We start from the raw sequence: 16291 nt of genomic DNA on the forward strand, positions 1-16291 counted from the left end.
TTATATGAGTGAAATATTTGAGAAATGACACAAGGGAGAAGTAAATTATGAATAGAGAAATCACACGTCCACTTGCTTGATCACTATACCATATCCTAAGCAAGAATTTAGGCCCTCTTTGGATCGATATAGCAAGAAATTCAAACCTATATGAAATTATTTCCGCTAGTCGCCCCTCTGATGAGTCTTTCTTTAGCCTTTCATAAACTGCAAATCCTTTACCCTTTTACAAAACAAAATAAAAAATAAAAATCAGCCTACCCATTTGTGAATGAGTCTGAGAATAGAGATGAAATGAAGAATAAAGATAAAAACCTTTGAAACCAAGAATTTGTTAGTTGCTTCAAATAAGAAAAGAAAGTTCCATCCAAAGAAAAGAAAAATAAAATAAAATAAAAAGTTAGAACTCCAAAAATAGAATCAAATGAGTCAAAAGCCAAAAGAAAAAGGAAAAAATGGCTAAGGATGGAAACAAAGTGTAGAAGCAAAGTAAAGAACAAGGTTTTCTCTAGTTACATAATATGAAGACTCTATTATCTCAGACTGGCTATTTTTGAATATCCATTTCCTTCATTCTTAAATCATCACCTAATCCCCACAACACCTAATAAAGACCTCTAGCTCAATTAGGAATAGGTTAGTGTGATTGTAAGTGGTAGATGTATTTGATCAACTTTGGCTTCCTTGTGTGTCATTGAGATTGTAAGATAAAATGTGCCCACTGCGCACTGGAGTGAGTGAAACTTGAGTGGAAAAATCATAGTGGTTTTTTCTTGACATATATGTGAGGACCTACTTAAGGACGCTATTCCAAAGTTTCAGAAACGGACATGTTATTGCATTTCATAGCATAGTTCATTATATATATGTTTATCCCTAGATAATTGATTATTATGCACGTATTAGCTTAGATTTCGAATTGATTATTATGTATTCATTGCTAGTGAGATGTATAGATATCTGAGAAGAAAGTAGGAAACCGTAATTTTATTTCTTAGTCGTTGTAGTATAGATGGAGTTTGTGAGTATCTTCTCTGGAAAACTCTCACGATGCTATAACTCGTCCACTAGGAAATTCCTAGTAGTTTAAAGCCTTGTTGTATATGGTCAATGTAATCGCACTCGGCGAAAAGAGATTAATTAGAACTACATTTTTGGTCACTTATATTAATTTCTCATATTTGCTTGAGGACAAGCAAAATGCTATTTGGGGGTGGTTTGATAAGAGCCCAAAATTGTACTTTTTTTTACCCCTTAATATCATTACATTTAGACCAATTATGTGTATAATAAATATGAGTTAATACTGTTTACGTGCATTTATGTATTTCATGCATTGGAGTCAAATATGTGAAGAAACATGTCACTTTTGCAAGATAAAGGAGAAAATGTTGGTTGCTAAGAAGTTTTATGATTAAAGGCCAAGATTCAAAGAGAAAAAACCTTTTTAAATCCCAGTCAAAACTGAAAAGTCAAAGTCAACGCGGGCATAAATAGAGCAGAAAAGTCAATAGAACTTCCGCAGGCCGTATCTTTGGACTTAGACCTCGAAATTGGGTCTATTATATGTCAAAACGACCAGATCGGAAAGAAATTTCTAACGGTGCAGGCCTTAACCCAATCAGAGGAGCAAAAGTGGACAAAAAGGCTATTTCAGTAATTTTCAACAGAGAAACCCTTTTTGGACATATGTAATTAGGTTTTGGGCTTGATTTCATAGCCCAAAACATGGCTCCAAAGCCCATGCATGAAATTGTAAACCTAAACCTCTCAAACCTCTCCTATATAAAGAGGTTTAAGGCTAAACAAAACTTGGCTGCTCCCATCTTTAGTTTAGTTTTAAATTAAGGTTCTTTCTCTCTCCCTTTTTAGTTTAGTTTAATTTTAGTTAATTAGTTTAGTTTGTAGCCTCCATTAAATTAATAAAAGTCAAGTTATTGTTCTTTATTATGTCTTCTATTTATTTTTCTATTAATGATAGTCTAACGACTTCTAGTTAAACCTCAATTAGAGAGGTTTGATGAAGCTTGATTAAGACTTGATATGTTAGTTAGAATTATTGCTTGTTAAGAGTTTCACTCTAGTAGGTTAGTTGATTCGCCATGAGAATGGGTTGAATTTCCTCACATGCTAATTATTAGTTGGCAGAGATTGCCATAAATAATCAGGGATCAAATACTTAATCTTAATTGGTTAGGATTGCAATAATCTACACTAGCATATAAGGAATAAATCAAAGTGGAATCAAATCCCACTAATTTCTTCTCCATATTTTATTCAAGTCATATTCAATTACTTAGTTAAATTAGTATAGGTTAAATTCATATATTTAGTTTCATAGTATAAATTCACCTTTATAAATATTACTCTCACCATTGTTTCTTTGTGTTTGATTAATTGGATTCTATTATGTCTTGGTAGTTTAGGAGTAGAACGATTTCGTACTCTATATATTGCATGAATATACATGTGAGAGTAGGAAATAAATAATTGATACCGTAAAAATAAAGTTAGAGTAATCTAGTTGAGTTCTTACGGGTTATCAGTCGGTGATCAAAGAATGTGAATGCATTATTAGGAATTTCATTTGGAGTGGCAGCCCAGTAGAGAGGAAATTCATCACAGTAAAATGGCAAAAGGTTTGTCGGCCAGTGGAAGAGGGTGGACTTGGTCTCAGAAAGCTCAGAGACATAAATCTATCTATGCTCATGAAACTAGCCTGGAATTTACTGAATGATACTTCGGATTGGTTAGAGTTTATGAATGGAAAATATAGAAACAAATCGGGGGGTTGGTCGAGCCACAAGAGATCTAAAGTGTGGACCGGTTTGCAATGGGCCCTCAGAGAGATAGATACCCATCAAGGGTGGATCATCAAAAAAGGAGAGAATATAAGCTTATGGAGGGACAACTGGATAGGTGAGGTGATCATTGGAAACTTTATCCAAACAAGAGGCTTCTGCAGAAACTTAAAGCACCCCTCAGCGCTTGCATCCAGGGGAATCAATGGAAGTTTATGGAATCTCTTGAAAAAATTCTTATCAATCTAGGGGTGGATATAAGCCAGCTGCAGCTTCCGGATCAACACAGAGAAGACACAAGGAAGAGTTTGGCATCAATCCACTAATGGTTTGTTCTCAGTTGGGTCGGCATATGAAGCAATAAGAGAGAGGGCTAATGGGCTGTTGTGGACCAAGTTTCTCTGGTCAGCTGAGGTGATGCCAAGGACGCTTGGGATAGGCTAGAAAATTCTCCATGGTGCCATGCATATAGATGAGAAACTATGGGGGAGGAAGATCCATATGGCATCTCGTTGTTGTATTTGTACAGTGGCTGAGGAAACACAAAGTCATATTTTATTTGAATGCAATTTTGCACAGAGATGCTAGGAGCTCATAGCAAAGAATATGCAGCATCACTCGAGGATTGCCAATAAGGAGGAAATGTTCATAAAATGTAGAAATGAAATTCCTCTCATACAGGATCTGTGGAAGGCAGCCGCAATCACTTGTTTGGTCGCTATTTGGAGAAATAGAAATGGGGTCTTATATGGCAGCAAGAAGTCGAGCATAAGTTTCGTCATGTTTCAAGTTCGAGAAGCGGTTAAAAGAGCTAATAACCATTCGAAGAAATATATGAATAACTCCACCAAAGACTTAGAAGTCCTGAAGGCTTGGAAGCTACCGGTCAAGCTAAGGAAGGCTCCATGCATCCTTGAATGTTATTGGGTGGCACCTCCAAGTAACATGACAAAAGTGAATGCTGATGGTTGTTCAAGAGGATGGAAACCCTGGAAACTCAGGTTGGGGCATGTTTCTTAGAGATAGTAACAGCAATGTTATTGGCGCATATATAGGAGGTCTGGGTATTGCTACAAACTTTATAGCTGAGAGTTTCACGATAGTGGAGGGCATCTCAAAAGCGGTGGAACTGGGATGGAAACTAATCTGGTTGGAATCTGACTCTACTACGGTAGTGAAATCTTTTCATAATGATCAGGTACATTGGCAAATTCGTACAACTTGGGACAAAGTGAAAGGGCTAGTGGACTGGATCATTGTGACTAACACTTGGCGTGAGGCTAATTTTGGCACGGACATTTGCTCAAAAGAAGCAGCTAACCTGGCGAAGGGAGAGAAGAAGTGGTGGGATGGTAGGCCGACATTCTTGCACAAAATAGAGGATATGAACACCACGTACTATAGATTTGTAAACTGAGCTTTGAGATAGTGATTTACTATCAATCATATCCATTCTTTGTACTTTGGAAAACTTTTTTTATTTAATACAATTACCCTTAGCAAAAAAAAATATTCTTCTATTCCTGGAGAATCTATAGAATATGGAGCATCGCCTTATCGATATCAGAAGGTTTGGCTGAGCCTAGCAGGTTGTAGGCTGTCCATTAAGATACTGCCAATTGATTCCTTTGCAGTGAACTCTAAAACACGCAGTGAGACTTGGGGGTTTTCACCCCCTCTAGAAGCATCTCTGCCATCATCACATCGATGGTCTTGTTGTCTGGGGACTATTCTGTCTGAACATAAGCCTTTAGAGGAATCCCCATAACTTCACTCACCGCCTCTTTGGTGAGCTAAAGCGAGCGACCATCCTTGACAACCGTGATGTGGTCATCCTCCCCTCTAAGCATGTGATTATAAAACGAAAGAGTGAGAGAGGGAAAATAAGCCGCACCTTCCAACAAAACCAAAGCTTCGTTCCCATCTTCTTCTTCTAACCTCAGTCTTGAAGTGCACTTCAAATATATCGAATTGAAGATGGGTTCAAAAATTTGCTCCAGCACGACTTTAAGAACTCGAGTCATTTGGAGTATGAATTGATAAAATTGGGGTTTTTAGTTGGAATGAGGGTTGAAAATGGAGGAGGCTATAAAAATTTGGAGTGGTGGTGTGTATGGGTGAGCAGGCGGTCGCGAGTTGGATGGGAGCGGTTTAGAAATTTGTGAGGAAGAAGATGAATGTTTGGGCGGTCACGTGGGCTAAATAGGGTTGATGGCACATGCCTTTTAATTTAAAACGAAATTTTGGCCCAAGCCTAAATGAAATCAGGAAATTCCGCTCTTGTCTTTAGTGCCTTACCAACTTCAAGAGTCGATCCGTGCTTCGTTACTCGTCTGATCTTGACCCGTGAGGTACCAAAACGATCAGGATCGAAAATGCAACACAACGGTATAGGGTACACTCATATCCAATAGTGGATGAAAAACAAATAAGGGAAAGAAACGAAAAGGAATTGAAGGGAAATATGTACAGACAACAGAAAAAAAAAAATTAATTAATTTTTTTGGGTTTTGAATAAGAACTAAAATTTTAAAAAGGTGGGTCGTTTTAAGTCAGATTCCCAAGACTTAGAAGTTTTTGAAAATTTGAATCAATCACAACCAGATGGCTGGATTACTCTCTTCAGCTGTGCGTAATGCACTGGAGGATAACACGTGTAGACTTTATAAACATAATAATTATGAGGTTGAAGACTGGGACAAGTTGGTGTTTGACAGTTCGAGCACTAGCCTTCTCTCATAGCTCGTCTCTTACGTGCGTATGAACTCTTATCTAAACCAGAAATAATTTTTGGTATATGTGTCCATATCTTCAGCTGCAGTTTTCTAAGAAGTGATTGCACACGATCATTGAAACTTATCCATCTAATCTTGCTAGGTGGAAGGTTTTTATTCATTACAGAAGACATTTTGAAAGATTTTTGAAAGTTTTTAGAAAGAGAGAGATGGGGGAAGGGGGAAAGATTTTTTTAGAAGAAAGGGGAAACATTTTTAAGAAAGGAAAATTTTGAAAATTTGTACAAGTTTGAGTCTTTTAACGTCAGATTCTCGAGACAAATAGAGAGGCGGAGGCAAAAGATAGAATTAAATAGAGAATAGTATCACTTTGGGTTACTCTATTTGTTTAATTCTCGTTTGGAGATGCCTCATCTATTTTTTTTAGTTGGTTTTCTTAAGCAAAAGATATCTCTAACCATATAGAGGTTTTGACAATAAGATAAAATTATTCGTGAATCCGGTATCATTTTGGTTACTCTGGGGCATATAATTTTCAATTTTCAATTATATCCTCTAGTTTTGAAAATTATAAAGAGATGTTTTAAGAAACTCGTACTCAAAAGTTGTGATCCTATATGCTAATACTTTTTCTAGAAAACAAACCATAACAGATAATCTCATGCAACTTTCGTGTCGGCTCTGTGGCAAACCCAATCTAGACAGATAGAGTTTCAGTTACGCGAGTTGGGGGATTTACTGAGCAAGACATGGAATGTCTTGACTTGGGCAAATAGCTCGGTGATATAGGCCCTTAATAAGCAAAATTGGTCTCAAACCGCCCCTAGATTGCGTTGTTTTAGGGGTTGGTCTGTGTAAAATCCATTGCCCGTTTTGTTTTTGAAAAATCACATAACTATTGATGTATCAAGAATTGTATACTCACTCCACAAGTTCACACTGTTTTGACAAAGAAATGCAAAATAAAGAAAAGGAAAATTGTATACTCGCTCCACAGGTTTACACTTAAACAACGAGTAAAAAGTATTTTACAACGAATATGTGAGATATATGTGGACTAAGGCTCCAGCACTTATAATCACACACTCCAAATAGAGGGTCCGGTTACCTTCTTGATGTATTCCCTTAAAGCAAAAGATGGAATAGAATAGGGAAGGAATACATTGAAAAGAGGATTTTAGTGCTCCAGCTTCGTTCACGTCACTTGTTGCTTCAAAGGCTATGTTTGTTAGCTTAGGGTTAGGAATAGCTTGACATGGGAACACACCTTTTTGAGTTTTGTCTTGGGCTAACAAGTTCAAAGATTGTTGCATGGATGCTAAGATTTGGGTTTGTTGTTGTATGACAGATAGCATTATTTCGGTGGGCTTATCTGTTTGGACGCTAGTTGATGGTGTAACGGGAACTAAGTCTCTTTGGTTGTTAATAGGTGGGTTTTGGTAGTTCTGGCTAAAATGGGATGGAACCAATGCTCTGTTCTGATTGTTATAGGTACCTTGTCCTTGTCCTTGTCTGAATATATTTGGTGGGTTGTTGAAACCTGCAGGAGGTGGTTGGGGTTGTAGAATGTTTATCATGCGAAGTTTGAATGTTGTCTCTATGGTGCATTTGGTATATTAAAAGCATATACTTCTTCTGGTTGAAGTGATGATAGGTTTGTGATCAAGGGACAGGTGACATCTATATGATTTTAAGCTTAGACAGAAATTGCATGGTAATGTATTTATGTTCATGACAGGATGGGGGGTTTGGTCTTTTTGTTTGGTTGCGAGGGCATCTATCTTTCTTGTGAGGGTTTTGATTAAAGTTTTGATTTTTATATTGGATTTCACCTAAAAAATATCACTAGCCTTGGATGTACTAGGTTGGACTATTTTGGAATTGTTTATGTTACCCCAATGGGTACTCTCTTCAGCTTGGTTTTCAAGAAAGGTTAAGGCATCAGTTGCACCTTTATCCAAAAAATTACCATTACTCATGATGTCGAGGGTTACTTTGTGTTCTTGGAGAAGACCTTTGAAGAAACATTGGACAAAAGTGGATTTTTCTAGTTTGTGGTGAGGACATGAATGGAGCAAGTATGAGAATCTATCCTATGCTTCGGAAAATGTCTCACTTAGACTCTGTCTGAAGAATTGTATCTTACTTCTTATACCTTTTATTTTCTTCGGCGGAAAATACTTCTTCATGAACGAGAACATAACTTTTTCCCATGTATTGAAAGAATCGGGCTTCTGAGAATGAAGCCATGCGTGACTCTTACCAGCTAGAGTGAAAGGAAACACTCGTAGCTTAACCTGATCGCCGGTGACGCCCGAATGGTGGAAAGTATTACATACTTCATGGATCTAGCATAGATGCTCGTACGGTAACTCGTGTTCAAACCCGTGGAAGATGGGTAGAAGATTGAACACATTCGGTGGAATGCGAAAGTCACTCGTGAGCGGTGTGAGTTGTATACAAAATGGAGGCCCATCTTGCAACTGTGTGTAGAAGTTGGAGAGAGGCTCTTCAACTTGCACTATTTCGTCGACCATCTTAGTAGATGGAGGACTAGAAATAGGAGGTTGTCTAAGACAACGTGAGTAAGTTTTATTCTTGCTAATACCTGTAGTGCTTGAACGCAGTATCATGCACTTTAGTAAGACCACAAAACTATCCTAACATGCGCAAACGATGCAAGGTATGCTCAAGCAATCGAAATTCTTTTTTTTTTTTTTTGCAAGTATGGAGTTTTGAAAACTTTGCTTTGGTCTATAATTTATTATGCCCTATTCAAGGGAACAATTGGGCACGCGAGACTATGATGGCTCTACTACACGTCTCAGAAGAGTAGGTGGTTACTTCACCAAGTGGTGTGCTACCAAGAATCTCACTCACAATGAATCTGGGGGAGGGGGAGTGAGGAAGGTAATTGGTCTACCGGAATCTGGTAACTGATTACTCTAAATCCTCATGGCTATATTTTTGTCCTTTTTTGGAGGAGCGTGACTACTTTGGGCTCTAGTTGATTGATTTTAATTCATTTTTTTTTTTTTTGTCTAGGGGTTCAAGAATCAAGCAGCGTCCAATTTATCTACATTGGGGAATGACTTTCCAATGGTTGTTATGTGTCTCAAGTTCAACCTTATGTGTGAATGTAAATTGCAGTGCGGAAATTAAATTTCAAACAATCATGTAAGCATGCTTGAACACACAAGGTATCCTCTTACATGGGCTTTGAGGAGGTTTAGAATTTACCTCTCAAGCCATGCTTACACGCTACTTGAGGAGAAGGCAACGTTGGTTAGCGCGTGATCTGAGAATCAATCCCAACCTTTCGAGCTTTTCTTTGTTTGACAATAAAGGTCTACTTAAAAAGCCCACAGTTTTGGTTTTTGATAATTAAACAACTTTGCCTTCAAGGGACCGAAACATAAAACTAAACTAATACTAAACTACTCTAATAGATTGACTAGTTAAGATATATTCTCTAGGCTAACTAGAGCTAAACTTAGTTAGAGTGTTAAATACCAAGTTGATTCAAAGTGTGTGAGCGTATGATTCATGAATCACCTTGCATACTTAAACTTCTCAAGGTAATGAAAACTCTAATCTCTTGGTAAGTCTAGAACTTCAACCAAGTGTTCACCCAAGTTCATCCACATAATCAATCAAAACTCATATTTTCTATTTTTTTTTTTTTCGTTTTTTTGGTTTTTTCTTTATATCTCTATCTATTACAAACAAGTTCCACTGATTTATACTACTTTATTACAAAATCCAGGTCTGAAGTTCAACTACACATCACAAAACAACTGAACTATGAAAAAATTGGACATTGGAATGCTGAGGTGGACCCGCAGTCGCCCGTCGGCAAGGGAGCGGTCGCCCGCCCGGTTGCGCCTTGGATTCCGGCCAAGTTGTGTCGGTTTTCAGCTCCTCTCCTGCATGTTGATCTCAAACCTAGATTTGCAAAAAAGTAAGTCAACAATGAAAAACAACTAAATAAATCAACGAAAATTCCTCCTTAGATGCTCAACCAAGTATTCTTGCTTCTTCAATCCATGACGGCAGCGCCATTTGAAGTTGTAGTAAGTGTTGAGTCTTCAAAAGTGATTGAAGTGAGGTTCACCATAGATTTTTTAGAGTTTGAATGGTTGGGAGTTTAAGAAAGGAAGGTAGGATCTTTAGTTTAGGACAATTTTTGTTTACTAGTTTATGAAGAACATTGAAGGAAAGTTTAATGGTTTTAATGATTGAAAAACATAACTTGAAAGCAATGAAAGGAAATAATTGATTGAAAGAAATAACATATAGAAAGAAGATTGATTGATTGAATAACAAAGCAAATAACAAGATTGAAATGAAGAACAATAAAGTAAAATGACTTGAATGAAAAAACTAGAAAAATAAATCCTACAAGATACTAGATTAAGTCTAGGTGCATTCTCTCTCCCTAACTTTTAGTTTATATACCCCTACTTTATGCTTTTGACTGATTTGTCCTTCTCCATTACATTTGAGACACCTCACCCTTTACTTTATGCTTTTGTTTTTTTCATTTTGCTCTTTGATTTCTTCTTGATCAATATAGGTTTTAGAGAATGCCATATTTTGTGTTAAGGACCCTCACCTCTGGTCTTCTAAGTTGAGGGCTTTGACCTTTGACTTTTTCAGCACTTTTTCATAGCAGCTTCTAGTCTTCATAATAAGCATGATTAAGGCTCCTTTGGGTGCTAAGACGCAACTTTTATGATAAGTGGTCTGAATTTCTCTATAACCTGAAAAAGGCAATAAAAGTTACGAATTGTCTTTAAGGGTAATAAAACACACATTTAGGAGCTAATCAACACCCACATTGCAAAAGAAAGCAAACTTGGGTCAACAAATTGAATTTGCTGGTATGAGTAAGACTAAAATAAAATATACAGTACTACATTCAGTTTTCTAATACATAACTAAAACATTACCAACCATTTCAACTTGGATGACAAGATAGTTCTGTTTTCCAAAACGACATGTAGTTTCTTCCCAAGTAAGATTTTATATCCCAATATCTAGTAAATTAATTTAATTAAAATTTTACCTATAACCGCTTACGTGTTAGGGTAGGACATCGTTTCTGTATAAAAAGTTAATAAGCAAAACAAAGTTAGATTTCCCAAACGTAATCCTTTAAAGTATATATTTATTTCACTCTCACCGCAACCATCATGGGGTATACATAATATGGCATAATATATCGCCAATATTAACATTCATGTCACACCACCATATCCATCATATCACGCTAATCACATTCACATACATTCCTTCGTAAGAAATTATATGCATCTTATCATAATACACAACCAATCATATCTAACAACTCGCTTATACATAAACCAATATTTCACTTAAAAACCACGCACTCGTCTTCTTATGAGAACGAGAAAATATCACAACCAGGGAGTACATTCATCCCTAGTGAGTATCAACTCACACAAACCACGTATACATTTCTTGTAAGAACTCATGTACATCGTAGTACATAAATATTCCTTTCCAATAACTTACTCATACGTAAAATCAATATTTTACTTTGCTTAATTATTAATTATCTCATTAGCTTATTTATTAATAGACACTTTCCAACCTTAGTTCATACTCCACAATTTGCACTTCACACATTTGCCAAATCACACATACCCGTGTGCCTCACTCACACCGAGTACCACTACATTACATATGTCCCAAGCGGGGATATTGCAATCCATAAACATATTTCCATCTTGTAAACTCGTAACTTGTGAGTCACAGCCATTTCTGGGCTTTCAATGAGCATAAACAAAGCTTCTTTTGGTCATAACATAACAACATGTCATTCCCATACATTCAAGGAATACCCATCATAGCACTAACAGGTCATTCATGGCACATTCAATGAATACCTTGAGTCATTCCCACCATATTCCAAGAATACCCACCATAACACTAACAAGTCATTCATGGCACATTCAATGAATACCTTGGGTCATTCCTGCCACATTCAAGGAATCCAGACCTACATCCCCATACACGTACTCAAGGAATACAACCAACCCGCAAGGTAAATGTCTTAGTTCCTCTCTAAGGCAGCTTTTCATATGACATCATTAGTCATAAATATTTCTTTTCTTTTCTTTTCATCAAAGAGGCGTGGAGAGATCTAAAGATGTGGGCGACATATTAAATTTTGACAAGATTTTTTACACACTTTTTACCACCTAAGAGTTATCATTTATTATAATATTTTCATCATAAAATAAACATCTTCTCACATAGTAGAATCATTAATAAAGATTTCAAACACAATAGTCATTCAACTCGCCTTAATATCTAATATATGAACCATATATATCAAAATTCTCAATTATGAGTAATGTATTAATTAAATGCCTCATGAATTAAAATACACTCCCAATCGAGGAGCAACACTTTGAAAGAGCACAATCAAGTTCCACATACCATTTATTACAAAAAAACTAATATATAATATTTAATATAGTGGTTGTACTTTTGCTTAAAGATGCCTACGTATCCAAATATTTTAAGATTGGAATCAAGCCTTCGTAGTTCTTATCAGCTACATAGTCAAAGTCAAAGTCCATCAGTGCCAATATATATTTTTTCAGCAAGATTTGCCGAAACACACCAGTTGAGGGGTTAGAAGTGATCCTTTTAGAGATTGAGATGGAGATGGTTGTTGGAGAAAGAGGAGACTAGACTTCGGTTTTGAAGTTGCCTACATACCCAAATATATTACTTGGGATCAAGTCTCGATTGCATAGTTCTGGAGATTAATGAAGGTTGGATTTTATAGAATCGTGATTAGTTACTTCCTCATCTCCAATAAGTAATCCAATCGTGGGATCAACTTGGATAATGGCTAGAGAACTGTCACACGATCGATAGTGCATGTTATTCGAACGAATCTTGAATATGGATGAAGTTGTGGAAGTTGTTTGACAAATCATGTGGGTGTAATTGATATTGATTTTACGTGTAGGTATGTAGGCTTGAGCATAGGCTCTGAACATGGGCTCTGAGTGTGAGCTTTATTATAGATAGGCTCTGAGTATGGGTTTTGACCATGGACTTGTATTGAGTTGGGCTTTTACTAGGCCACATTTGTGGGGGAACATATATAATTGTATAATACCACGTCAAATCTTTATTAGATAATGAAAAACATGTTTATACAAGTTTCGACAACATCTTATTATTGAATTTGTCCACAAAATTCAATATGTCAAAAGTCTGAAAAGTCAATAGGCAACAGTAATAGTCAACGGTCAACAGTTGTGGTCAACAGACTCATGGTCATAACCATGGTTCATAGCTCATGGTCATAGCCATGGTTCATGGTTAAGGTCATGGTTCATGGGCCATACCCAACTAACCAACCCTTTGTTTAACCAACAAATTCAAATAAACAAAACCGGATCCATCTAAACTAAACATCAAAGCCCAAACCAGAACCCGACCCATATCAAAACTTAACAAGGCCACTCAAAATACTTAAAACCCAGCCCAACAACTCAAGGCCTAAAACCATAAACTAAACTTAAGCCCAAGATCTAAAACAAAAATCGACCCAATACTACCAACTACATTCTGACCCACTTAAAATAATAAGGACCCAACCCACAAAAATAATAGAAACCAGCCTAAGCCCAACTAACTAAACAAATCTCATGTTACCAAAACAAGATCGGGAGCACCGGATCGTGCTTTAGGTCATCTTCCCCACCAACACCAGTAGCTCAGTTTCCAGATGATAAGCACCGAAAAGTGTAGTTTAAACCCCTTAATAGTATTCTACTTAGGCCAATTATGTTTATAATAAATGAGAGTTAGTTCTTTTTGTGCATTTCAGGACTTGAAACTGATTAGGTAACTAAAGACACCACTTTTGCATGGAAAATGAGTCAAGATGATTGCTGATGAAGTTCTATATTTAAAGACAAAGAATCATGAAGAAAAGCCTTTTTCAAGCCTAGTCAAAGTCAATCTGGGTAGAAAAGGAACAAAAAAGTCAACAAAACTTCAACAGGCCGTATCTTTGGACTCAGCCATTGAAATTGGGTCTACTTTATGTCAAAATGACCAGCTCAGAACCATCTTTCTAATGGACCCAAATGTGCCCCCCCTAATTAGAATTGTAAAAGTGGATGGAAAGGGCACGGAAGTAATTTTCAGCAGCTATGGCCTCTTTAGACTTAACCTAATGGACTTTGGGCTCACATTAGAGGCCCAAAGTCCCCTTTTGGCCCATGCATGAAAATGTAATCCTAACCCTCTCCTATATAAAGAGGGTTAAGGCAAAACTTAAGCTTTCCTCTCCATTATTAGTTTAGAGTAAAGTAAGGTTAGTTTAGTTTTAAGTTTTGTAGTGTAACCACCATTAGAACCGATTCAAAGAAAAGCTTTGTTTCATTCTCAATTCGGTTTCTATAGTATTATGTCTTTATTTTACTGTTTTGATATTGTTCATCCAATGAATCGCAACTAAACCGCCATTAGAGGGGGTTTATGAAGCCACGTAAGGATAATTAACCATTAGTTATTATTGTTTTGTATAAAGAACTTCAAGTTCTTCGTTGTGAGTGTCTAGAGATAGAGCTCATAACGGAGAACTAAAGTTTAGGACTACCACCAAAGATATTTGTGGGGGAGCTAAACTCTCAAGCTAGTGAAACCTTGATCCGAGATGACTTGGTGTTCACTAGGGATCAAACAAGCGATTCGATAACTAACTAATAGTCAATCGAATCGCGTGGTGAAATTTAACCTTCTCTAATATCCTCTCATCATATAAAACACTGTTTAGAATATCAAATCTATTGTTTTTACTCTCACTAGTAAAACATTTATCTAATCTAGACTTGCATTCAAGTAACGTACGACTAGAGTGGACCGAATATGACTACTCCTCATTATTTCTACGATATTGAGAGTATTTTATTTACTGTTTTTCCATCATAATTCTACTGTTTCTTCACCTTCAATATATTGTTTTGGTAGTTATTTCAATTCTTTCTTATCAATGGTGTCGCTGGCCATCTAGTTTGTTTACATTACGCGTGTTTAGATTAGAAAACACTGTTTTTACTATTCACAAACACAACATTGAAAACACTGTTCACAATTTCTTCAAATTTTTCTGCTACTGTCTGAGAGCATACAAGTTGCATAACCAACTCTGTCACACCCCGAATTTCGACAGAATTCGGAAAAACATGATTTGTTCCCGACTCTTCGATCTCCGAGGTGTGATGCACTCTCCACTCCCAAAAACCCATAAACAGTTTAAATATGCGGATAATTAAAAACCAATAAAAATTTCAAATTAACAAAAGTCCTCTTCATTACATAAATTAACAAATGAAAATGCAAATAACCTTATCTCAACTGAAAATCTATATCACCTCAAAGGAAAACAAAACATATCCTGAGATGCAATGCTAACGCAAAAAGCAGCAAGCAACCAATCTTCTTCAACACTAAACCTGTCAAGACTTATCAACTATGTTCATTTAATGAACACACCCGATAAGCAAACATGCAAATCGGGTCAGCATTATAAAAATGTTGGTGTGAGTAGCTCTAACATACAACATATACTTATACATATATATACACAATCTATAAGGCAGTTAGTTCCTCCACCGAGGCGCCTTAACTTTCAACGACTAATACAATATCCTAAAGTATAATAATTAAGGCCGTAGTTCCTCCACTGAGGCGCCTTAACTTCCCATTAACCACACAACAAACCATACGTATAAATAAATAAGGCATGTAGTTCCTCCATCGAGGCGCCTTAGGTTCTAACTAAACAAATAACCAACATATTACCATAATTATATTATTTAAGGTTTTCTTTGCGTGTCCCTAAAATCACGTCGTATTTATGTCTTACCTAGTTTCCTTGGCTACCACAATCGCTACCCAACGCCGAACATGTACATCCACATGCCTCCCCTTACATAATGTACCACTCCGTGCGTAACTACCCTGAGCGGGATGCCGCACACCAGGTAACTCTCACACGAAAGCCATTATGTAAGTACTGCCACTATTCGGCATAAAATATCGCGCGTCTCGTTCTATTTTGTGAATGGAATAATCAAGCCACTATTCGGCTACGCCAGAAGGGCCATTCAGATTCACTGAAACGCCAGAAGGGCCAATCATATTACTTACCCCTGAAGGCCATTCAGATTCACTGAAACGCCAGAAGGGCCAATCATATTATTTACGCCCGAAGGCCATTCAGATTCACTGAAACGCCAGAAGGGCCAATCACATTACTTACGCCAGAAGGGCCATTCAGATTCACTAAAATGCCGTACCCAATCACATGAGTTGTGGTAGCTAGGTTCTAGGATTTTCGTTACGTAATTTATTCAAGTGTCATACATTAATGACTCATAATAAATTTCACTATATCACGTGCATGTCAAATACATTATTGCACTACGCCACACTCCCGTGGGAAATATTCACAATTACTCTACGTGCATCTCACAGATAACGTAATGCAGTGTTTATACATTTATGTCTCCAAAACTATTGCATTCAATATATATATCCCAACATATTATATAATGTCACAATATCAACGTCAAATCTTAATTAGATAATGACAACCAAATTTATACAAGCTTCCACAGCATTTTAGCATTTGATTTGTCCATACAATTTACAACATACAACGTAGCACAATTAAACAGTCAAAAGCCCACCATC

At 36.7% G+C, this 16291-nt stretch overlaps 1 protein-coding gene across 1 annotated transcript; it reads left to right on the forward strand.

Annotated features, from left to right (window-relative positions):
* Positions 1–3765: 3765 nt before the first annotated feature.
* Positions 3766–4218, forward strand: LOC147511394 (uncharacterized). The gene has a single exon (XM_086598447.1). It carries the CDS (start codon positions 3766–3768, stop codon positions 4216–4218), a length of 453 nt encoding a protein of 150 aa, XP_086454573.1.
* Positions 4219–16291: the final 12073 nt, after the last annotated feature.

Source organism: Coptis chinensis, chromosome 3 (assembly GCF_015680905.1).
Source record: "Coptis chinensis isolate HL-2020 chromosome 3, ASM1568090v1, whole genome shotgun sequence".
Classification (NCBI taxonomy): Eukaryota; Viridiplantae; Streptophyta; class Magnoliopsida; order Ranunculales; family Ranunculaceae; genus Coptis; species Coptis chinensis.